The sequence below is a fragment of the Kogia breviceps genome, chromosome 10 (genome assembly GCF_026419965.1).
Source record: "Kogia breviceps isolate mKogBre1 chromosome 10, mKogBre1 haplotype 1, whole genome shotgun sequence".
NCBI lineage: Eukaryota > Metazoa > Chordata > Mammalia > Artiodactyla > Physeteridae > Kogia > Kogia breviceps.
In genome coordinates, this window is record NC_081319.1 from 102,499,216 (window position 1) to 102,524,239 (window position 25,024).

At 40.7% G+C, this 25,024-nt stretch overlaps 1 protein-coding gene across 3 annotated transcripts in view; it reads left to right on the top strand.

Annotated features, from left to right (window-relative positions):
• Positions 1–25,024, top strand: part of CAGE1 (cancer antigen 1) — a 58,036-nt gene that overhangs the window by 23,676 nt on the left and 9,336 nt on the right. For 2 of the 3 annotated variants that reach the window (XM_067006788.1, XM_067006787.1), the window contains exons 4-9: positions 887–997; positions 2,921–3,001; positions 3,214–3,321; positions 21,341–21,445; positions 22,495–22,565; positions 23,481–23,549. In XM_067006788.1, coding sequence (XP_066862889.1) covers positions 887–997; positions 2,921–3,001; positions 3,214–3,321; positions 21,341–21,445; positions 22,495–22,565; positions 23,481–23,549 — 545 coding nt within the window. The remainder of the gene's footprint in view (positions 1–886; positions 998–2,920; positions 3,002–3,213; positions 3,322–21,340; positions 21,446–22,494; positions 22,566–23,480; positions 23,550–25,024) is intronic. The other variant, XR_010835182.1, reaches the window with a different exon arrangement.

Consider the following 25,024-nt stretch of genomic DNA (forward strand, 5'->3'; position numbering starts at 1 on the left):
TTGCTGGCTGCTTCTTCTCTACAAGACCTCCCAGTCAAGGAGTGAGTCATCAGCCCTCTTCTTACTAGATCTCATCCCAGGCCAAACAAATATCTCTTTGCTTAAGCCTTCAAGATCAGAGACTCGATATGTCAGATGCCCTCCGCCTAATGCAGGGTAAGCCCTTAACAGGCACTCAACAAATATTTGCTGACTTCCCAACCTGTCCTTGGAGGCATTTAAGTTGACCCTGCTTTTCATGGGTTATCTCATTCAATTCTTAAACCATTTTTTACATTATCAGACTTTTTTTTTAACACGGAAAAACAAACAGGCTTAGAATTATTGAGTTTCTTGTCCAAAGTCAAGTGGTTAAGTGACAGAACTCAGATGGTTAAGTGACAGAACTCAGATACAAACCCAAGTAGTCTGAGTGTAATGCATGCACTTTTGACCCTTAGGTTATATTGGTACAAGTGTCTTCATTCTTGTGGAATGTGGGTGCCACTGGAATATCTAGAGTTTCAGTATTGTTGAGGATGTCTGATTGTTCTTGTGTCAGGTATAACAATTTGTCTAAAATTTGGATTTGTAAACTGACTAGGCTAAGAGCAGATGTATGTATAAGTATATAAGCATGTGTAGTTATTAACTTCCCAGTGATTATACTAATTTGTCCCAATAACAATTTATATACAAGTGTGAATCTATATGAATTCTTTCCACATTAACCCTTTATTAGATGGCTTATGATGAGTAATTGAAGAATTGAGTTCAATATGATTTTATCTCCTTTTGTTTAGCCACTTATTTTGGAAGGGAGATTTATTTCATTTGTGTTCTTTCCTTCCTCCTTTTAGCTTTACTGATAACTTTTTAATATAGCTTCTCAAAACGTTACCCTTAGGACATCACCAATCCCGATGCTGAACATTTCAAAGAGAATGAGAAAGTTAGTGATATCATGCTACAAAAATTGAAGAGTTTTCATCTTAAAAAGAAAAAGTTAGATAAAGAGGTACTGTATGTATTCTTCATTCTAAAAATTGTTATCATTTTTTGTGAAAAAAAGACAAAGAAAAAGGTCATGTAAAAGTATAAAGAGGCTCCTAAAATTTTGGATTTTTTTAAAGAATTATTTTGGGGGGACAAGATTAGCTTTACTTTGGCCCTCACTAAGGAGATACATTGTTCAACATTTGACTTGTTTTATAACATAAGTATGTATTAGAAAATCTCATTCATCTACCAAAAAACTGGTATGATTATTTTTTCACTTTTGTATGGTACTACTGATTCCTGAAGAAGAGAGTATTTTGACATTTCTATAGTGATTATAAACTTTATCACTTGGCATAGTGAATACATTGAAAACAAACTTTATTTCTCAAGTGGGACAAGGGTAAGGGAAGAGGCTCTTGGAATTTCTTCAATCATTCTTTTCTTGGTGCAGTGGTACAGAGATGGAGAGAGGGAATGAAGAGAGTCAGTTATATAGAGAAACTGATAACAGGACGTGAACATGTGTGCTTTTAATCTGAAAGGAATACAGAAGTGACTAATTTATCTGGCTAAAGGAATAAAAACGTATTTAAATCTGGCATTCAATTTCAGTGCTACATTATCAGGAAATGACTTCTCTGAACTGAGGTGGATAGAAAATTTGTTGCAGGTATTCTGCGCAATCTCTTTGTCTCTTAGCTAACCTCTAGAGAAAAGGACTAAGGAATAGACAGACATGCAGAGAAACTACTGGCCTCCACTTCTTAAACCAGTCTTCAGAAATAAGCCCATTTGAGGATTCGAGCAGGATGTTACAGAAATACCATTTCAGATATTTATGTTCTCTTGGTAAATTTCTGTGTCATTCCTGTAATACTGCCAGATGAAATAATATGATGTGTGTAACTTGATTCAGTGAAGGGAGCTGCAGGGAGGAGGAAGTGGCTGGGGTATTAACGATACAAGGCTGACCGTTAACTATTAGTAGTTGAAACTGGATAATAGTTACATGGGCGTTCATTAAAGTTTTTCCTCTTCTTTGGAAAGTGTTCATAGTAAAAAAAAAATATTCTGTGCGGCCCTCACTAATATTTGGAGGAGTTAGAATATTGAATGTTATGATTTATTGTTATTACATGGAACAAACAAATAAAGAAGAAATGACTATAAATTGCATCTAGAAAAAGTTGGCTAATTTTTTTTCTTTAAAGAAGAATTTTAATAGCCTGGCTGTGAAAACAATTGAATATTAGGATAAGCTCTCTGGAGATGCCAAGCCCACGCTCCGGTTTAATGATTTACTGGACTCACAGGACTCAGCACATAGTTGTTCTCACAGCTATGATGTATTATTACCATGAGAGGGTACAGAGCAAAATCAGTAAAGGGAAAAAGCACGTAGGGCCAAGTCCAGAGGAAAACAGATCCAAGCTTCCAAGAGTCCTTTCCCAGTGAGTCACACAGGGTGCACTTCCTTTTGCCAGCAGTGACCTGTGCAGCATGCGTGAAATGTTCCCGCGGATGCTTATTGGAGGCTGAGTGTCCAGGGTTTTGATTGGAGGCTGGTTGGGTAGGTGCCCTCTGCCTGCCATGTACCAAAATTCCAGACCCTCCCGAAGGAAAGGGGGATTCAGCATGAATGTTCTTTGTACAAATAGGTTAGGCACAGTGAGCCTTCATATCAGGAAATGATAGAAAGCCTCCCACGATCCAAGTTCCTAGATGCCAGTCAGAGGGCAGTCTGGCGAGCAGGCCTTTCTAAGGACAGCAGTCTTAGGCCTGCTGTGTGAGCTCTCTGCTACACAAGAGCTTTAAAAACAAGACACCTTTGGAGACCAGGGATTGGACTGTGCATGGTTTGGTGACTTTATTATAAATGTTATGGAATGTAGCTTTATTTCCTCTCCTTCTCTGAAATAAAAAATGCTTTTTTCCTTAGCTACTGAAACATAAAGACAGAATCACAGCTTTCAGAGAGTTAATTGCTAATGAAAAATTATTTCAAGATCAGGTTACTGAGGTGAGTTAAACATTCACTATGTACTGTCTTTTAACATACAGAAATACAACTTTAGATACTTAACATTGAAATCATTCTGACTCCAAGTTCTACACATCTGTTATTGAAACCACTGGAGATCTCTCTGATGGTTAAACTAATGACATATTCGTTGTCAAATGTTCCAAGGAGTGTGAACATATTGGAAGTGAGTACAAATATGTTTCTCTCAGGTTACAGACTTTGATTCAAATGAAGCCAAGAACGTTGGAGAGGTACCCGTCTTACTGGGAGCCAAACTGGGTCAGTACCACAACCTGAACGAAGAGCTTGATTTCTTGGTAAGAAACACCATTTGTTGCTTTGCCAGCATTTTTATATACAACACCATTTTATTAACAAGTTCAGGAAATTATCAACCTTCAAAAATTTTGCTCATTGAAATGGTCACACACTGGCATAGTAGCAGCATTATTCACCCACAAAAATATACAATTGAAGTTTACATTTTCAGGTTTTGAAATTTTAAATATTGTCCCACCTGATTTCTGTTTAATCAGATTTCTTTTTTCTTTCAAAATGCAGAAATTTTCAAATATGGGCAGTTTTTCATAGTGGATGGTGCACATTTATATTGTTGTATATGCTACCACTATTCTTATAGCAGCAGGTGTCTACAGCAATCATGATTAAGGGATGTGCTTTGGAAAATGGCACTCATACTTTAGATGGCATCTTAAGATAAAGGCATCACAAAGAAAATGGTAATTATGTGAGGGGATGGAGGTGTTAGCTAAGCTATAGTGGTAATCATTTTGCAGTATATAAGTGTATCAAATCAACATGTTGTATACCTTAAACTTATACAGTGTTATATCAATTATATCTCAATAAAGCTGGAAAATTTAAGATAAAGGCAGATAAAACAGGAAAAATACGTGGGAAGAACATAAAACTATCTTGGTATCTAGAAAGTTACAGCCCATTTGGATCCCACCTTAATTAAAAAGAGGTTAACATAATTTATTTTTCAATAACTAGAGAAGTCTATCATCATATTTCTAAATTATTAAAAATCAGGGAATTCCCTGGCAGACCAGTGGTTGGGACTCAGTGCTTTCACTGTCAAGGATTCGGGTTCAGTCCCTGGTCGGGGAACTAAGATCCTGCAAGCTGAGCAGTCTGGCAAAATAAATAATTAATTAATTAAAATTAATTAATAATTCATGATAAATTAATTAAAATCGGCATTCTGTACTAAATTCATTACATACCCATTCATCTTTAAGAGAGAAAAAAAAGTCCAACGTGGTGAGGGCTTAAAGGTTTCTTCTTTTCTAATTTGTTCATTTTTTTCATTAAATAAGTAATTGTTGACTTCCCACAAAAGGTTAAGCAGGGCTAGTTGCTATGAAGATAGATAAATCAAGCATGAGCCCTGGGCTTCCCTGGTGGCGCAGTGGTTGGGAATCCGCCTGCCAATGCAGGGGACACGGGTTCGAGACCTGGTCCGGGAAGATCCCACATGCTGCGGAGCAACTAAGCCCGTGCGTCACAACTGCTGAGCCTGCGCTCTAGAGCCCATGAGCCACAACTACTGAAGCCCACGCGCCTAGAGCCTGTGCTCCGCAACAAGAGAAGCCATCACAATGAAGAGTAGCCCCCACTCGTCACAACTAGAGAAAGCCCATGCGCAGCAAAGAAGACCCAACACAGCCAAAAATAAAGTAAATTTATTTTAAAAAAATGAGTCCTGCTTTCAAGGAATCTAGAAAAGTAGATGCAATACATAGGTAATTATGTACGAGGACTAATTTTTTTTTTTGCGGTACGCGGGCCTCTCACTGTTGTGGCCTCTCCCGTTGCGGAGCACAGGCTCCGGACGCACAGGCTCAGCGGCCATGGCTCACGGGCTTAGTTGCTCCGCGGCATGTGGGATCTTCCCGGACCGGGGCACGAACCCGTGTCTCCTGCATCGGCAGGCGGATTCTCAACCACTGCGCCACCACGGAAGCCCGGGAACATTTTTTAAAAAGAGATATACAGGGATAAGCATCCGAGAGAGGAGATCAGAGGAGGAACCGATGGCGTCCTGGTGGGAGAAGCACAGAGGACGGTGACCGGACTGTTAGTGGGCGGATGAGAGGAGGGCATGTGGTAAGCTCTGGCTCCGTCACCAGCTTCAGTGCTTCAGGCATAAAAAGGATGGGAGTGGACCTTGATCTTCCCCTGGTGGGAAGCTGGAGTGAGGAAAAGGACACAAACGGAAGCGCTCAGACACACTGTGTCGCTTTTAACATGTGCTGCAGACTTTCTAGCACAAACCGTATCTCAGAGAAACGAAATAATTGATGAGGGAGAGGTCTTCATGGAAGAATGTAAGCTATTAAAAGCAAGAGAAGGGCTTCCCTGGTGGCGCAGTGGTTGAGAGTCCGCCTGCCGATGCAGGGGACACGGGTTCGTGCCCCGGTCCGGGAAGATCCCACGTGCCGCGGAGCGGCTGGGCCCGTGAGCCGTGGCCGCTGAGCCTGTGCGTCCGGAGCCTGTGCTCCGCAACGGGAGAGGCCATGACAGTGAGAGGCCCGCGTACTGCAAAAAATAAATAAATACCGCAATTTCACTTTAAAAAAAAAAAAAAAAAAAAAAAAGCAAGAGAAGACACACCTGCAGGAAATTACATTTTGCATCCCTGAATAAAATAAGGAATCCAGGCAATTACAATGGGTGCCAAAACCTGTAAGTTCAAGGCTCATAGGAACCTGTTAATGACCAACGCCAGAGCCCCCTGGTCTGCCTCAACCACATAAAAGGTGAGACATGCCCCTGATGGGATGCAGGAGGGAACGGGGCACTGTGCGTGATGTGTTCTCACCTGAACCACCTGTTCTGAAAGCAAGCTTCTAGACCACACGACCAGCTGACAGGATAAAGAACCATATTAAGTTGACCATGATAAAAATCCAGAACGTGAGAAATTCTAATCCATAAACAGTTGGCACAAGGAAGGGGAGGGAGAGGAGAGGAAGAGCTGTTCTAGACTCAAGAGATTAGAGACTTGAGACAAATCAAGCAAACACATGGTGTGTAGGTCCTGGCTTGAACACACCCACTTCACAGAGATATTTGTGAGATAGCAGCAGAAAACCGAACACAGTCTGGGTGTTAGATGCTATTGAGAATTTATTGTTAATTTTAATAGATGTGATAGTGGTATCATTGTGTTTTTTAAAGCCTTGTCTGACAGTGATACATACTGAGAAGTGTTTATGAGTGAACTAACATGATGGCTAACTTTGCTTTAAAATACTCCAAGAAGTTTAAAAGGTGGCACAGTGAGAGTGGGGGGTGGGAAGTTGGAGACAGATGAAAAAATACCGGAAAAATGTTGATAATTGTTGAAGTTAAGTGATGGGTATGTGGAGGTTCATTATACCACTCTCTCTACTTTTGTGTGTGTTTTGGAATTTTCCAAAGTAAAAAGGGCTTTAGTTTTGTTCTTTGGTTTTGAAATGCAGAAGTGTGCTCTAGAAGGCTCCTCATTCTCCAAGGAACTCTAGGCCACGAAGACTAGGTCCGCCAGAGTTAAATCTGGTGGCTTGCACCTCCTCTCATGCTTTCTCATGTACTCCTCCTGTGGTCCTTCTGACCCCTTGCCTTCGGTTCTTCTTCACAATTCTGATCTTGTTGGCTGTTCCAGGAACCTCCTGACCTCCTCCATCCTGAGACAGGACCCCAGCTTTGCCTTCCTGCTGGCTCTAGCCAGCTGGATGTTTAACTTTCAAGTGCAAACTATCTCCTGGTCCTGTAAGGCCTTGAAGGTACACCAAAGTCAGGGATTTGGTCAGAGGCAAGAGTCCCGTTAACACTGCTGACATTCTGGGTTCAAGGGGGGCTAATAAGATTGACCCCTCAAGTTCCTCCTAGATCCCATCTTCTGTAAAATAGGAACCTTTTTATAAAAATGAGATATTCTTTTTCTTTTTTTTTTTTTTTTGTGGAATGCGGGCCTCTCACTGTTGTGGCCTCTCCCGTTGCAGAGCACAGGCTCCGGACGCGCAGGCTCAGTGGCCATGGCTCACGGGCCCAGCCGCTTCGTGGCACGTGGGATCTTCCCGGATCGGGGCACGAACCCGCGTCCCCTGCATTGGCAGGCGGACTCCCAACCACTGCGCCACCAGGGAAGCCCCAGATATTCTTTTTTTAATTTTTATTTTATATTGGACTATAGTTGATTAATAATGTGTTAGTTTTAGGTGAACAGCAAAGTGATTCAGTTATACATATACATGTAAAAAATAAGATATTCTTTAACCAGTATTATAGAAGATATCCTTTAACCATTATTGTAGAATAATTGAAGATTAAAAACTAAAATACTATCCTAAAATATACCACTTCACTATAACACTCTATATATTACATAAAACATTTACCTAATTTGGACTTCCCTAGTGGTCCAGTGGTTAAGAATCTGCCTGCCAATGCAGGGGACACGGGTTCGAGCCCTGGTCCGGGAAGATCCCATGTGCTGTGGAGCAACTAAGCCTGTGTGCCACAGCTACTGAGCCCGTGCACCTAGAGCCTGTGCTCTGCAACAAGAGAAGCCACCATAACGAGAAGCCCCCGCTCACTGCAACTAGGGAAAACCCGCATGCAGCAATGAAGACCCAATGCAGCCAAATAAATAAATTTATTTTTAAAAAAAAATATTCTCTAACGAGTATTATAGAAGATAACCTTTAACCATTATTGTAGCATAGTTGAAGATTAAAAACTAATATACTATCCTAAAATATACCACTTCACTTTAGCACTCTATATTACATAAAACATTTACCTAATTTGGGCTTCCCTGGTAGTCCAGTGGTTAAGAATCCACTGCCGATGCAAAGGACACGGGTTCAAGCCCTGGTCCAGGAAGATCCCACATGCCGCAGAGCAACTAAGCCTGTGTGTCAAAACTACTGAGCCTGTGCTCTATAGCCCGTGAGCTGCAACTGCTGAGCCTGTGTGCCACAACTACTGAAGCCCACGCGCCTAGAGCCTGTGCACCGCAGCAGAGTAGACTCTGCTCGCTGCAACTAGAGAAAGCCTGCACGCAGCAACGAAGACCCAGCACAGCCAAAAACAAAAACCAAAAAACCCATTTAACTAATTTATTTTTTGGTAGCCTTTAAAATTAGAAGTTTGTTAACTTATAAAGAAATAATCAGAAGGAAGCATCATATATATAATTATTGTTATTTTCATGTTATGTCCTATAGCCATAAAAATAAGAAAAGAACAAATATGTAAAGCAGAAAATTACTACTCTAGGAAAATTTTTCTAAATATTCCAAAAGAAAATAACCATAGTCCCTTTTGTCTCACGATCCCTCTGAACTGTGAACCATACCTGCCAGCTCCTGGATTTGGGCACAGTATCTCCTTGAGTATACTTTACACTGGTGTTACTGATCAGTCCCCTGAGGAAGGGTCTGGGTTCACTCGGATGCAGGTCATACAGGTGGGAGGGCTGTCCCACCAGGTGGAACCCCAGCTCCTCTGTTTCCAGAGAAGATGTCAACCTTACCACCTATTTCCTTGTTTTCCCAGGCTCCCTGGGCATTCCTCTGATGCTCTGACCCTATTCCTCACCTTCCTGTTTCTGATTTCCCTAAATCCTATTCTAAAGCCAGTGCAAGAAACAATATTTGTGCTGCAGACCCTTTTCAGAGGATATAACCTCAATCTGTCTGCCGACCAGCTCTTAGGAGGAGCGTGTGTAAGGACTCTTGTATCTCTGAAGGGTTACGTGTGCCATCCTGTCATTCCTCTAGCAGTAAACCGCAGTAAAAACACATTTTACATCTTGGTCAGATGCCTATATGCCCACACACAGAAGAAACACCAGTTTCATATTCTATCCTGTTCTATTCCATTTTTTGTGTGCGTGTTGTTCATATATTCATTCTAATACTTATCGAGTCACAACCTGGATCATGTTTGTTACCAGAAAGCTGCTGCTTGGAACACGCTATATTGGCCCTCACAGAATTGCTTTTACTGAGTTGTGTGTTGATGTTTTATGCCCTCAACAATCCTAGTATTATACTTGCCCAAGCATCCATTCCCTTGATGATTCATACTAACAAGTTTTCAAAGTGTTTTAACTTTGGATTATTTTCTATAATATGCTGATTTAGACTAATACCAGAAAACAGTTATTGACTGAATGTTACCTACTATGAATTATATGATATTTATTTGCATTTGATTTTTTATTAAATACATTCCTACAACTTTTACATCATTAAACTTTCTTTCCAGTATGAACTTTTTGGTGTTTTCAAGTGTGTATATTTAGGACTAATGTCTTTCATCACTTATTATATTTGTACAGTCTCTCTCCTGCATGCACTCTCTGATGTTGAGGGAGGTGACAGTTCTGGTTAAAGGTTTTGCCACATTTGTAAGTCTTCTCTGCTTATGAATTATCTGGTGTTGAGTAAGAATTGAGCAATGGGTAAAGGCTTTACCACATACTCGACATTTGTATGGTTTCTCCCCAGTATGATTTCTCAGATGTTGAGTAACAGTTGAGTAGTTGGTAAAGGTTTTACCATGTACTTTACATATGTATGGTTTCTCTCTAGTATGAATTATCTGATGTTGAGCAAGAGTTGAGTACTGGGTGAAGGCTTTGCCACATTCTTTGCAAGTGTATGGGTTCTTCCCATTATGAATTCTCTGATGTCGAATAAGAACTGAGCATTGGGTAAAGGCTTTGCCACATTCTTCACATTTGTAATATTCTCCTACAGTATGGATTTTCCTATGTCTATTTAGATTTAATATTTGATTAAAGCCTTTCCCACATTTATTACACTTGTAATGTTCTTTCCTAGAATGACTACCCTGATACTGAGTAAGTTTTGAATGCTGGTTAAGAGCCCCACCACTTATTCACTAAATGTGTAATTCTTCTCTCCGATATGGATACTCTTATGGGTAACAAGATTTGAGCTTTGGTGAAGAACATTTCTAAATTCATTGCTTATATAATGGTTCTCTGAAAATTGAGTTCTCTGATGTTTCATAAGATTTGAGTCTTGGTCAAAGGTATTCAGAGTTTCAATGCATGGATATCCTCCAGTTCCATTATAAACACTCTCATAATTATTGAACATAGGGCTTTTGTTTAAGGCCTCACTCACTTGATTACACATGTAATGTTGATCCATATTATCTCTACTATGATACCTATTGAAGGATGATTGTTGGATAAAGACTCCCCTGTTATTATCAACATTACAGATTTTGGAACTGGAAGAAAATGTTTGTTGGTTAAAGAATAATGAACCCTTAATAAAGGACCTCTCAAATTGAAAAAACAAAAAACAAAAAACAATCCTAGGAAGCATCTTTTTCCATTTGTTATAAAAAGATTGCTGCTTCCCTTAGTGCCACTTGGATGAGAACGTCCTTTGAGAGTTCAGGCCTACTAGGAAAAGCTTTTCTTAGAAACAGGTGTGTTTTCATGGCATGACTAATGAAAATCATGTAACTGACCAGGTTCCTGTTTGCTTTGGCTACCAGAAAGTTTAGTTCTGAAAGCATGGTGCTGTAGCTCAGGGCTTAACTGGCTTCATATCCACCTGTTGTTCTTTATCTGTTCTGTACATTCTGGTTTAGTTGTTTATTTTTAATTTCTATTTTATTGCATATATTCAATCTCAAAACCTTTGTGTAAAGAATTGGGGAGTCAGTCAATCAGCCAGCCTTCAGATATCCCAGTCTCCAGGACTGTTCATAATGATGACTGATGCATCGCTGTCATGGTATTATTTCTTCTTTGACACACTTTTTCTTTTCTTTTTTTTTGATTAGAGTAAAATTGTTTTACAATGTTGTGTTAGTTTCTGCTGTACAGTGAAGTGAATCAGTTATACGTATACATCTATCTCCTCCTTCTTGGGCCTCCCTCCCCACCCCACCCCACCCATCTGGGTCATCATGGAGCACCGAGCTGAGCTCCCTGTGCTCTACAGTAGGTTCCCCCCCTAGCTACCTTGACACACTTTCTCTGTGAGTTGACACTAGCAGAGTGTAAGACAAGCAAAAGCCTCTTAGGAAACCTGGAATCAAGAACTAGGTAGAGCCAGTTACCCTGACTGTATAGGCCAGGCTGTTGTACCTCAGGTCACAGCAGCCCTCAGTGCCCCTCTCAGGGGTGTGATAGGCACAGTGATGGCCTCCCAAGATGTCCATGACCTATTCTGGGAACATGCAAAAGGGAGTTTGCATCCCTTAATGAAACAAGGAAGCTAGCAATTATGGCTAAAGGGACGTTGCAGGCATGATGAAATCAGGGACCTTTAGGTGAGAAGATAGCCTATCCTGGGTTATCAGGATGTGCCCAGTCTAATCACAACTATCCTTAAAAGTGGAGAAATCTTCCCAGCCATGTTACAGAGAGACGTGACCACTGAAGGATGTCAGAGACGCAGCATCGCTGGCTTTGAAGACAGGGAGGGACCCAAGCTGAGGAAATGTGGGCAGCCTTTGGAAGCTGGAAAGTCTCCCCTAAAGCCTCAGAAAGGAACCAGCCCTGCTGACACTTTGACTTTAGCCGAGTGAGACACCTGTCAGACCTCTAAGCAACAGAACTATAAGATAATAAATGTGCATTGTTTTAAGCCGCTGAGTTTGTGATCATTTGTTATAGCAGCAGCAGGAAACTAATACATGATATGTTGACCTCATTTTCTTTAGTGATTTGGATTTTAGTGTCCCATAATATACTGGGGCAAGTCCATATATTATCAACATGGAACTATGTCCACAAATCTAGAATACGGGGGACCACATAGGGGACCCAACCCAGGAACTCCTCTTCTACAGGAATTCACGTCTGAGCAGCCTGCCTGGACCCAGCGGACCTCCTCCCAAACCAGCAGCCACTGCTCTGCTGCCTCTCAGTGCCTGCTGTTCTCACAGTGCAGGAGGGCAGCTTTCCAAGAGGACTTCCTCCTCCACTACGGTCAAGTGCATGTTGCTTTGGGCAGGGCCAGGCACGGTGCTCTTCCTCCACCAAACTCCACCCTGCCCTTGGAACCCGCTTCTCCTAGATGACTGACAAGGCCCATCCCAACTTCTGTGGGTCTGCATCTGCACCACGGCCCTGGTACTCATGGGCAGACCCCTCAGGAAAGGGGACCAGGGGGGCTGGGAGAGAGTGCTGCCACACCTGCTCTCAGCCCTCAGGTACCCCGGGGTTGGAGGAGGTCTCATTAGACCTTGTTTATTAAAAAGTGCCTTTTTTTGTTAATAAATCTTTATTGGAGTATAATTGCTTCACAGTACTGTTTCTGTTGTACACCGAAGTGAATCAGCCATATGCATACATATGTCCCCATATCCTCTTGAACGTCCCTCCCACCCTCCCTATCCCACCCCTCTAGGCAATCGCAAAGCACTCAGCTGATCTCCCTGTGCTATGCGGCTGCTTCCCACTAGGTATTTTACATTTGGTAGTGTATATATGTCAATGCTACTCTCACTTTGCCCCAGCTTCCCCCTTCCACCCTGTGTCTTCAAGTCTATATGTCTACATTAAAAAGTGCCTTTTGATATGCTTTCAGAAAAATGTTTTAGCCTTTTCCAGTGATTTGATTTTAATAGACTGTCTTCCAAAACTTTTCTATTTTGAAATACTTTTTTTAACTTTAAAATAATGAACTCTTGGGCTTCCCTGGTGGCGCAGTGGTTGAGAATCCGCCTGCCGATGCAGGGGACACGGGTTCGTGCCCCGGTCCGGGAAGATCCCACATACCGCAGAGCAGCTGGGCCCGTGAGCCATGGCCGCTGAGCCTGCGCGTCCGGAGCCTGCGCTCCGCAATGGGAGAGGCCACAGCAGTGAGAGGCCCGCGTACCACCAAAAAAAAAAAAAAAAAAAAAAAATAATGAACTCTTAATGAAAAGACAAATCATGGACTGGGAGAAAATATTTGCAAATCACAGATCTGAAAAAGGACTTGTATCTAGAATATATAAAGACTCCTTGAAAACAACCAAATTTTTTAAATGGGCAAAAAGGTTTTAACAGACACTTCACTAAGGAGATACATGGATGGCAAATGAGCACATGAAGATACTCAGCATCATTAAGAGGCAAATTAAAACCACAGTGAACACCACTACACACCTGTTAGAATGTCTGTTAAAAAGACTGGCCATACCAAGGATTGGTGAGAATACAGAGCAACTGAAGGTCTCATCCACTGCTGGTGGGAATGTAAAATGGTACAGCCACTTCGGAAAACGTTTTGGTGGTTTCTTAGAAAGTTAAACATGTACTTACCATCATTCTACTCCTAGGTGTTTTATTTACCCCAGAGAAATGAAAGCCTATGTTTATACAAAGGTTCCTAGCTGCTGTATTTATAATAGCCAAAAACTGAAGGCAACTCAAATGTCTATCAACAGATAAACGGATAAACAAATTGTGGTACATCCATACACTGAAATACTACTCAGTAATGAAAAAGGGATGAGTTGGAGATTGGTTCAAGATGGCGGAGTAGAAGGACGTGCCCTCACTACCTCTTGCGAGAGCACCGGAATCACAACTAACTGCTGAACAATCATCGACAGGAAGACACTGGAACTCACCAAAAAAGATACCCCACATCCAAAGACAAAGGAGAAGCTGCAATGAGATGGTATGAGGGGCACAATCACAAGAAAATCAAATCCCGTAACTGCTGGGTGGGTGACTCACAAACTGGAGAACACTTATATACCACAGAAGTTCATCCACTGGAGTGAAGGTTCTGAGCCCCATGTCAAGCTTCCCAACCTGGGGGTCCAGCAACAGGAGGAGGAATTCCTAGAGAATCAGACTTTTAAGGCTAGAGGGATTTGATTGCAGGACTTCGACAGGAGTGGGGGAAACAGAGAGTCCACTCTTGGAGGGCACACACAAAGTAGTGTGCGCATCGGGATCCAGGGGAAGGAGCAATGACCCCGGGGGAGACTGAACCAGACCTACCTGCTAGTGTTGGAGGGTCTCCTGCAGAGGTGGGGGGTGGCTGTGGCTCACTGTGGGGACAAGGACACTGGCAGCAGAAATTCTGGGAAGTACACCTTGGCATGAGCCCTCCCAGAGTCCGCCATTAGCCCAGCCAAAGAGCTGGGTAGGATCTGGTGCTGGGTCACCTCAGGCCAAACAACCAACAGGGAGGGAACCCAGCCCCACCCATCAGCAGACAAGCAGATTAAAGTTTTACTGAGCTCTGCCCACCAGAGCAACACCCAGCTCTACTCATCACCAGTCCCTTCCATCAGGAAGCTTGCACAAGCCTCTTAGATAGCCTCACCCACCAGAGGGCAGACAGCAGAAGCAAGAAGAATTACAATTCTGCAGCCTGTGGGATGAAAACCACATTCACAGAAAGATAGACAAAATGAAAAGGCAGAGGACTTTGTACCAGATGAAGGAACAAGATAAAACCCCAGAAAAACAACTAAATGAAGTGGAGATAGGCAAACTTCCAGAAAAAGAATTCAGAATAATGATAGGGAAGATGATCCAGGACCTCAGAAAAAGAATGGAGGCAAAGATGGAAGATGCAAGAAATGTTTAACAAAGACCAAGAAGAATTAAAGAAGAAACAAACAGAGATGAACAATACAATAACTGTAATGAAAAATGCACTAGCAGGAATCAGTAGCAGAACAACTGAGGCAGAAGAATGGATAAGTGACCAGGAAGGCAGAATGGTAGAATTCACAGCCACGAAACAGAATAAAGAAAAAAGAATGAACAAGAACAACATTCGTATTATAGGGGTCCCAGAAGGAAAGGAGAGATAGAAAGGACCCAAGAAAATATTTGAAGAGATTATAGTCAAAAACTTCCCTAACATGGGAAAGGAAATATCCACCCAAGTCCAGGAAGTGCAGAGAGTCCCAGGCAGGATAAACCCAAGGAGAAACACACTGAGACACATAGTAATCAAATTGACAAAAATTAAAGACAAAGAAAAATTGAAAGCAACAAGGGGAAAACAACAAATCACATACAAGGGAACTCCCATAAGGTTATCAGCTGATTTCTCAGCAGAAACTCTACAGGCTAGAAGGAAGTGGCACAATATATTTAAAGTGATGAAAGGGAAGAACCTACAACCAAGATTACTCTACCAGTCAAGGATCTCATTCAGATTCAATGGAGAAATCAAAAGCTTTACAGACAAGCAAAAGCTAGGAGAATTCAGCACCACCAAACCAGCTCTACAACAAATGCTAAAGGAACTTCTCTTAGTGGGAAACACAAGAGAAGAAAAAGACCTAGAAAAAACCAAACCCATAACAATTAAGAAAATGGTAATAGGAATGTACGTATCGATAATTACCTTAAACATGAATGGATTAAATGCTCCAACCAAAAGACACAGGTGCACTGAATGGATACAAAAACAAGACCCATGTATATGCTGTCTACAAGAGACACACTTCAGACCTAGGGACACATGCAGACTGAAAGGGAGGGGATGGAAAAAGATATTCCATGCAAATGGAAATCAAAGGAAAATGGAGTAGCAATACTAATATCAGATAAAATAGACTTTAAAATAAAGAATATTACAAGAGACAAGGAAGGACACTACATAATGGTCAAGGGATCAATCCAAGAAGAAGATATAACAATTATAAATATATATGCACCCAACATAGCAGCACCTCAATACATAAGGCAACTGCTAACAGCTATAAAAGAGGAAATTGACAATAACACAATAATAGTGGGGGACTTTAACACCTCACTTACACCAATGGACAGATCATCCAAACAGAAAATTAATAAGGAAACACAAGCTTTAAATGACACAATAGACCAGACAGATTTAATTGATATTTATAGGACATTCCATCCAAAACCAGCAGATTATACTTTCTTCTCAAGTGTGCACGGAACATTCTCCAGGATAGATAACATCTTGGGTCATAAATCAAGCCTTGATAAATTTAAGAAAATTGAAATCATATCAAGCATCTTTTCCAACCACGACGCTGTGAGACTTGAAATCAATTACAGGGAAAAAAAATGTAAAAAACAAACACATGGAGGGTAAACAATACATTACTAAATAACCAGGAGATCACTGTAGAAATCAAAAAATACCTAGAGAAAAATTACAATGAAAACATGACTCTCCAAAACCTATGGGATGCAGCAAAAGCAGTTCTAAGAGGGAAGTTTATAGCAATAGAAGCCTACCTCAAGAAACAAGAAAAATCTCAAATAAAGAATCTAACCTTACACAGAAAGGAACTAGAGAAAGAAGAACAAACAAAACCCAAAGTTAGTAGAAGGAAAGAAATCATAAAGAGAGCAGAAATAAATGAAAAAGAAACAAAACAATAGCAAAGATCAATAAAACTAAAAGCTGGTTTTTTGAGAAGATAAACAAAGTTGATAAACCTTTAGCCAGACTCATGAAGGAAAAGAGGGAGAGGACCCAAGTCAATAAAATTAGAAATGAAAACGGAGAAGTTACAACGGACACCGCAGAGATACAAAGCATCATAAGAGACTACTACAAGCAACTCTATGCCAATAAAATGGACAACCTGGAAGAAATGGACAAATTCTTAGAAAGGTATAACCTTCCAAGACTGAACCAGGAAGAAATAGAAAATAGGAACAGACCAATCACAAGTAATGAGATTGAAACTGTGATTAAAAATCTTCCAACAAACAAAAGTCCAGGACCAGATGGCCTCACAGGTGAATTCTATCAAACATTTAGAGAAGAGCTAACACCCATCCTTCTCAAACTCTTCCAAAAAATTGCAGATGAAGGAACACTCCCAAACTCATTCTTTGAGGCCACCATCCCCCTGATACCAAAACCACACAAAGGTACTACAAAAAAAGAAAATTACAGACCAATATCACTGATGAATATAGATGCAAAAATCCTCAACAAAATACTAGCAAACCAAATCCAACAACACATTAAAAGGATCATATACCATGATCAAGTGGGGTTTATCCTAGGAATGCAAGGATTCTTCAATATATGCAAATCAATGTGGTACACCGTATTAACAAATTGAAAAAGAAAAACCATATGATCATCTCAGTAGATGCAGAAAAGGCTTTTGACAAAATTCAACACTCATTTATGATAAAAAAAACCTCCAGAAAGTAAGCATAGAGGGAACTTACCTCAACATAATAAAGGCCACATATGACAAACCCACAGCCAACATCGTTCTCAATGGTGAAAAACTGAAACCATTTCCTCTAAGATCAGGAACAAGACAAGGTTGCCCACTCTCACCACTCTTATTCAGCATAGTTTTGGAAGTCCTAACCATGGCAATCAGAGAAGAAAAAGAAATAAAAGGAATCCAAATCATAAAAAACGAAGTAAAACTGTCACTGTTAGCAGGTGACATGATACTATACATAGAGAATCCTAGGATGCCACCAGAAAACTACTAGAGCTAATCAATGAATTTTGTAAAGTAGCAGGATACAAAATTAATGCACAGAAATCTCTCGCATTCCTATACACTAACAACAAAAGATCAGAAAGAAAAATTAAGGAAAGAATCCCATTCACCATTGCAACAAAAAGAATAAAATACCTAGGAATAAACCTACCTAAGGAGGTAAAAGACCTGTACTCAGAAAACTATAAGACACTGATGAAAGAAATCAAAGATGACACAGACAGATGGAGAAATATACCATATTCTTGGATTGGAAGAATCATATTCTGAAGATGACTACACTACCCAAGGCAATCTACAGATTCAATGCAATCCCTATCAAATTACCAGTGGCATTTTTTACAGAACTAGAACTAAATATCTTAGAATTTGTATGGAGACACAAAAGACCCCAAATAGCCAAAGCAGTCTTGAGGGAAAAAAAATGGAGCTGGAGGAATCAGACTCCCTGACTTCAGAATATACCACAAAGCTACACTAATCAAGAAAATATGGTACTGGCACAAAAACAAATATCAATGGAACAGGCTAGAAAGCCCAGAGATAAACCTATGCACCTATGGTCAACTAATCTATGATAGAGGAGGCAAGGATATACAATGGAGAAAAGACAGTCTCTTCAATAAGTGGTGCTGGGTAAACTGGACAGCTACATGTAAAAGAATGAAATTAGGGCTTCCCTGGTGGCACAGTGGTTGAGAGTCCTCCTGCCGATGCAGGGGATATGGGTTTGTGCTCTGGTCCAGGAAGATCCCACATGCCATGGAGTGGCTGGGCCCGTGAGCCATGGTCGCTAAGCCTGTGCATCCAGAGGCTGTGCTCTGCAACGGGAGAGGCCACAAGAGTGAGAGGCCCGCGTACCACAAAAAAAAAAAAGAAAAAAAAAGAATGAAATTAGAACACTCCCTAACACCGTACACAAAACTTAACTCAAAATGGATTAGAGACCTAAATGTAAGACCGGGCACTATAAAACTCTTAGAGGAAAACATAGGAAGAACACCCTTTGGCATAAATCACAGCAAGATCCTTTTTGACCCACCTCCCAGAGTAATGAAAATGAAAACAAAAATAAACAAATGGGACGTAATGAAACTTAAAAGCTTTTGCAAAACAAAGGAAACTAGAAACAAGACAAAAAGACAACCCTCAGAATGGGAGAAGATATTTGCAAATGAATCAATGGACAAAGGATTAATCTCCAAAATATATAAACAGTTCATGCAGTTCAATATTAAAAAAAAAAAACCCAAACAGAAAATGGGCAGAAGACCTGAATAGACATTTATCCAAAGAAAACATACAGATGGCCAAGAAGCACATGAAAAGCTGTTCAGCATCACTAATTATTAGAGAAATGCAAATCAAAACTACAATGAGGTATCACCTCATACCAGTGAGGATGGGCATCATCAGAAAATCTACAAACAACAAATGCTGGAGAGGGTGTGGAGAAAAGGGGACCCTCCTACACTGTTGGTGGGAATGTAAATTGATGCAGCCACTTTGGAGAACAATATGGAGGTGCCTTAAAAAAACTAAAAATAGAATTACCATATGACCCAGCAATCCCACTACTGGGCATATACCCAGAGAAAACCATAATTCAAAAAGACACATGCACCCCAATGTTCATTGCAGCACTGTTTACAATAGCCAGGTCATGGAAGCAACCTAAATGCCCATCGACAGATGAATGGATAAAGAAGATGTGGTACATATATACAATGGAATATTACTCAGCCATAAAAAGGAACGAAATTGGGTCATTTGTAGAGATGTGGAGGATCTAGAGACTATCATACAGAGTGAAGTAAGTCAGAAAAACAAATATCATATATTAATGCATGTATGTGGAACCTAGAAAAATGGTACAGATGAACTGCTTTGCAGGGCAGAAATAGAAACACACATGTAGAGAACAAACATAGGGACAGCAAGGGGGGAAAGTGGCGTGGGGTGGTGGTGGTGGGATGAACTGGGAGTTTGGGATTGACATGTATACACGAATATGTATAAAATAGAAAACTAATAACCTGCTGTATAAAAAAATAAAATTTAAACGATGAAAAAATAGAAAAGAAAAAGGCATGAGTTACTGATACACGTGCAACTAGATGAATCTCAAAACAATTATGCTGACTGAAAAGAGCCAGATAAGAGTAAATACCCCTTGGTTCAGTTACATAAAATTCTAGAAAATACAGACTAATCAGTCATGACAGAAAGCAGATGGGTGTTTGCCTGGGGCTGGCATAGAGTATGGGAGTGAGGGAAGGACAGACAGGTAAGAGGGAGGGGTTATCAAGAGGCAAGAGGAAACTTTGGTTGGGGGGCAGGTGGATATGTTCATTATGTTAATTGTGGTGATGGTTTCACAGTTGTATTCATAGATAAAAACATATCAAACTGTACACTTTATAAATATATGCAGTTTATTGTATGACAGTTATGCTCTAAAAATGATTAAACCTCTATACTCTTTAGCAGAAACTTAAAATTTTGGATTACTTTTCACTGTAAACCCCAAAACTGGCTTTTACAGAGCAATTCTTTTATTGCTAAAATAAACAATCTTTAAGAACTCCTTTGCCCTTCTTTCTTTAATCTGAGGCTAGCAAATTTTTAAAAAATCAGTCTGAGGACTTAAAAGGGCTATTACCTTGATCTTGAAAGCCAATAAAGAAATTCAAGATGTGCCATTATGTCTGTAATTAAAAAAACAAAAAACAAAATAACCAACAGAAGTGAGAAGGAATTCCATGTTGCTTCAGTAAACTGTCCTGAGGTTTGTAAAGCTAAGAGAGGAACCCCACCCTCCAGGATGCCGTGAGGAGATGCAAAGGAATGGAATGGGAAAAGCCCAATGCTAATAGTTGATAAGTAGAGATTTTAGTCTTTTCTACTTCTAGACGTGTCCTTTAAAATAAAATACCTTTTAAATTCTCTTCACCTTGGGTCTGTTAAACTGAGGTGACACCTATACTCCCTACCTTAAGTAATGTGTGTTGTCAGATGACTGGGACCCCTGATTTGATATTGTCCCCATTAATATATTTATGTAAAGAGAAAGAACAAGAAAGCTGTTGTGTCTGCAGCAAATTTGTTTTGCCATTGCGTCCTCCCGGGTATCTCACTACAGACATGTAAGCATATGTAAATAAGAATATTTAAATAAGCAGTAGAAGATTGATGGCCATTATTATTATTGTTATTTAATGGGAACATTTCTGTCCTTTTCTATAATTGCTTTGAAAATTAAGGTAACTGTTCAGGGACTTGTGAATACCTTTTCCTGATAGTTAATCCTAGATGTTACTTTTAGAAATACAATTTTTAAATTGTTAAGAATTTTTTTTGCAAATAAAAATTGGACCGTAAGTCTGATTGTGACATACATTGAGCAGAACCTTAAAAAAAAACCCCTCTCATTTATGCATATTTGAGAATATTTATCAAACCTGAAAATGCATCATCAAGCCCAACATCAGTGCTTCACTTCAGAGAGAATCAAATATGTCTACCCATTGTTTATATATGGAAAGACGGTAATGAAGATTTGGGGCTAATAAGCATTTGTATTCACCAACAGGTGTTTGATTATTTGCAAAGCTGTTTCATAGTATTAAATTGTAGAAAAGCTGAAACATCGTTTTCATTTCTGCTCATCAGTTCTAAGTGCAATCAAACTAGGACCTGGTTCATAGCATCTCTTGATTCACCTACGGTACAAATTAGTTTAAGAGAATATTGGAATAAAGTACAGCTCACGGTTCTCATTTGTTCTTAGCATCCACACGTGGTTTTCATGGAAGTTTCCAGGTTAATATTTTTACTGGTGTTTCTCCATAGATTGCAAAATTGGGAAATCTTCTAGAATTAAAAGAAGACCACTGCAGCAGACTCATTGAAGAAAATGACAAGTATCAAAGACATTTAGGCAACTTAATAAATAAGGTACACGGCCTCTTACATAAATATTTGTCTTTTTAAAACTGTGACATATTGGGCTTCCCTGGTGGCGCAGTGGTTGAGAATCCGCCTGCCAATGCAGGAGACACGGGTTCGTGCCCTGGTCCGGGAAGATCCCACATGCCGCGGAGCAACTAAGCCCGTGAGCCGTGGCCGCTGAGCCTGCGCGTCCGGAGCCTGTGCTCCGCAACGGGAGAGGCCACAGCAGTGAGAGGCCCGCGTACCGCAAAAAGAAAAAAAAAAAAAAAAAAACTGTGACATATTAAAACGATAGAAGGTTGGTGCTAAAAAGGATCTGAGGGATGATGTAATACATTTACATTGATTCCTTTCACTTCATAATGACCTTCCATTAGCCTTTTAGCTGAAAGCTAGCAAAGAACATTGTGTGTATCTGTCCTTGTGCTGTCAGCATTTTCAGGTCTTAATATCGCTACTTCATTTTGAGGGTCACTAAATCTTGCCAACATAGTGTTCTAGTTTACCTTTTAAAAACTGCATTAACTTTAACCGAGTGAACTGTAACCCTGGGTTGGTAACATACACTGCGCGCATGGATCAGAGTTGACTTGCTACAGTTGTCCGTTTTTTGACACTTCGCTTTTTCTGCATGATGAACAGGCACATTACAATTCTATTTTTATTCATATTCCTGATTTCAAAATGTAAGGAAGATGTTCTGCCTATTGTAAAACTTTCATTCATGGGAGTCATATAATTGAACTTCAGCTTGTACAGATTTTTTTTTTTTTTTCTTTTGCGGTACGCGGGCCTCTCACTGCCGTGGCCTCTCCCGTTGCGGAGCACAGGCTCCGGACGCGCAGGCTCAGCGGCCATGGCTCACGGGCCCGGCCGCTCCGCGGCACGTGGGATCTTCCCGGACCGGGGCACGAACCCGCGTCCCCTGCATCGGCAGGCGGGCTCTCAACCACCGCGACACCAGGGAAGCCCCTGTACAGATTCTTAAAAAGCAAAATTAAATAAATATCCTAGAATTTATCACAGAATAATTGTTTTAGTTAATGTTTTTCAAGGTTACATCATACGAAGAAATTATCGAATGTGCTGACCGAAGGCTCATGATATCGAACTCCCAGATTGCACAGTAAGTTGAAAGAACTTAATTTTTAATTTTATAAATGTTTGCTGATATTTTGCTCTCTGGCTTGCTAAGTTCATTTTTTAGACTCCTAGAAAGAGGAAAATGTGCTGTTTTGTAAGTCAAGACCATTCTTCAATGATATATTTAGTGTGCCTAATGTCTGGACTACTTGAACAACCAGAATTTCATCTTCCTTTCTCAGAACTCCCTTGGACTTGGGGGTCGGGGGAGCGAGGTTAAGAAATTACAGAGAAACATCCAAGAATTTTAGAGGATATTACCATGGTATTCAAGTAAAGTAACATTGCTATGCTTAGGGTTTATTCACAAAAGTTTGTGAATGCACCCCAAATGAAACATATCAAGTACCAAATAAACTTTCTCATTAGAATGAGATTCAGGAACTGCCCTGGTGGCGCAGTGGTTAAGAATCTGCCTGCCAATGCAGGGGACACAGGTTCGATCCCTGGTCCAGGAAGAGCCCACATGCCGCAGAGCTACTATGCCACATGTGCCACACCTACTGAGCCTGCGCTCTAGAGCCCGTGAGCCACAACTACTGAGCCCGTGTGCTGCAACTACTGAAGCTTGTGCGCTTAGAGCCCATGCTCCGCAACAAGAGAAGCCACCGCAATGAGAAGCCCGTGCACCACAACGAAGAGGAGCCCCCGCTTGCCGCAACTAGAGAAAGCCCGTGCACAGCAGCGAAGACCCAACGCAGACAATAATAATAATAGTAATAATAATTTGAGTTGTTTGGAAAGAATTCCAGATTCCCATAAAGCAAGATGGATGGATGATGTGTAGAGAACTAGACCACCATGAAATTTATCTACTCAGATCCTCCAATGAAACTAGCAAAATGTTAGCCTAGAAAAGTCCATTTTAGTCATAAAATTCAGTTGTTTTTTCTTTCAGTTTAGAAGAGAGAAATAAACATTTGGAAGATTTAATTAGAAGGCCCAGAGAGAGAGCCAGAAAACCAAGGTAAGTTGTTTCTTTTTCTAAATAATAATGTCTTTAATGTTAGAATATATGCATAACAATGTTATACATCAAAAAGAAATTTTCCTTATCTCAGTTTAAGATAAATTATATAAAAGTGCTTGGTATTTTGCCTAGCATAAAATAGTTTCTTTGATAGATGTTTTTTGTAGGACCTGAATTGGAAAGCCTGGTTACCTGCTTTCATGGAACTTATGATTATCTCTAAGAAAAATACTATACAGATTATGAGCTAAGATTTTGTCTACAATAAAACAGCTTACTCTGATGTAAATATATAGCAGACCAGATCTTATGATCAGATTTTTTTACACTAATGTGAAATCGTATAATCGTTATTTTAGAAGACTCTCAACTCTCAGTATTTGATGCTACGAGATATACGCACAAACCCTATGGGGTTGGTTCAGACCATAGTAGGATGTTAAAATGGGACTCTTCCTGACCTACTTCTTAAGATGCTAATTAAATATTTACTGATTCCCCAAATGAGAGTGAGTTTGCCCGATGTGCAGAGGTTCTGAGGGAAATTTCAAAGAACCTTTTTCATGACTCATATCCCCTGACCAGATCCAGTGTATGAAACGTCTGGAGTGTGGGGAAAATTGCAGAAGAGATCTCTTTGACTCTGTCGTGTCATGAGCTCCCGTCACCCCCAAGTCATTCTACCTCTTTTACCTAAAGCCTTGTGAGGGGGTCTCTGGGAGATCACTTAAAGAATTTTGAAATGTGATTCCTAAACACATTTAGGAAAGGGAGGATCAGTGACGGAGAAAAGTAAAGCAAGGTGTGGCAGGCAGCACGAGAGAGGGGCCGAGTTGGCTGGCCTGTTCTCCCTGAGCTTGTCATCAGGACAAAGAATGTATGTGACAGTTTCTTAAGAACCATGCAGATGAGATCTGAGTCATCTTGGGCTCGGCTGAAGGCTGCCTTGTGGGATGCCAGCAGCAAGAAGGGGAAAGGGAGCAGCACATTCTTAGAGGCTGGTGCAGCAGTATCAGATGATGGCCGGAAGAGAGATGCCTCATCCTGGGCTCAGGGAACCGTAGGGCAGGGCTCCCTGGCAGGGAAGCTCCAAGAGAAAGAATCAGCCAATCCCAGAGACTGTGAAGCCACCCAGCCAAGTAAAAATGTCCTATTTCTTTACTTCTCCTCCCTCCTTCTGCAAAGGGAGGAGGTGGGGAGTGAAGAGGGTGTAGGAATTGACCTTCAGGGGCAGGTGGTGTCCACCAACTACAAGCCTTAGCTTAGGGAGACAGATGAGTTCTCCTGAGTGAAGATTAAAGGATCAATTAATATTTCAGACTGGGCATCGAACTGAGCCGTGCTTAATTCTTCACAGTGAGGGCTGATTGTTACCTTAGAGCAAAAAACAATCACTGGGCCTGCTGCATATTCAGCCAACAGCAAAGGAGAAGAGCTCCCCTGAGTGAAAAAAGGCTAAAGTAGGCACTTCC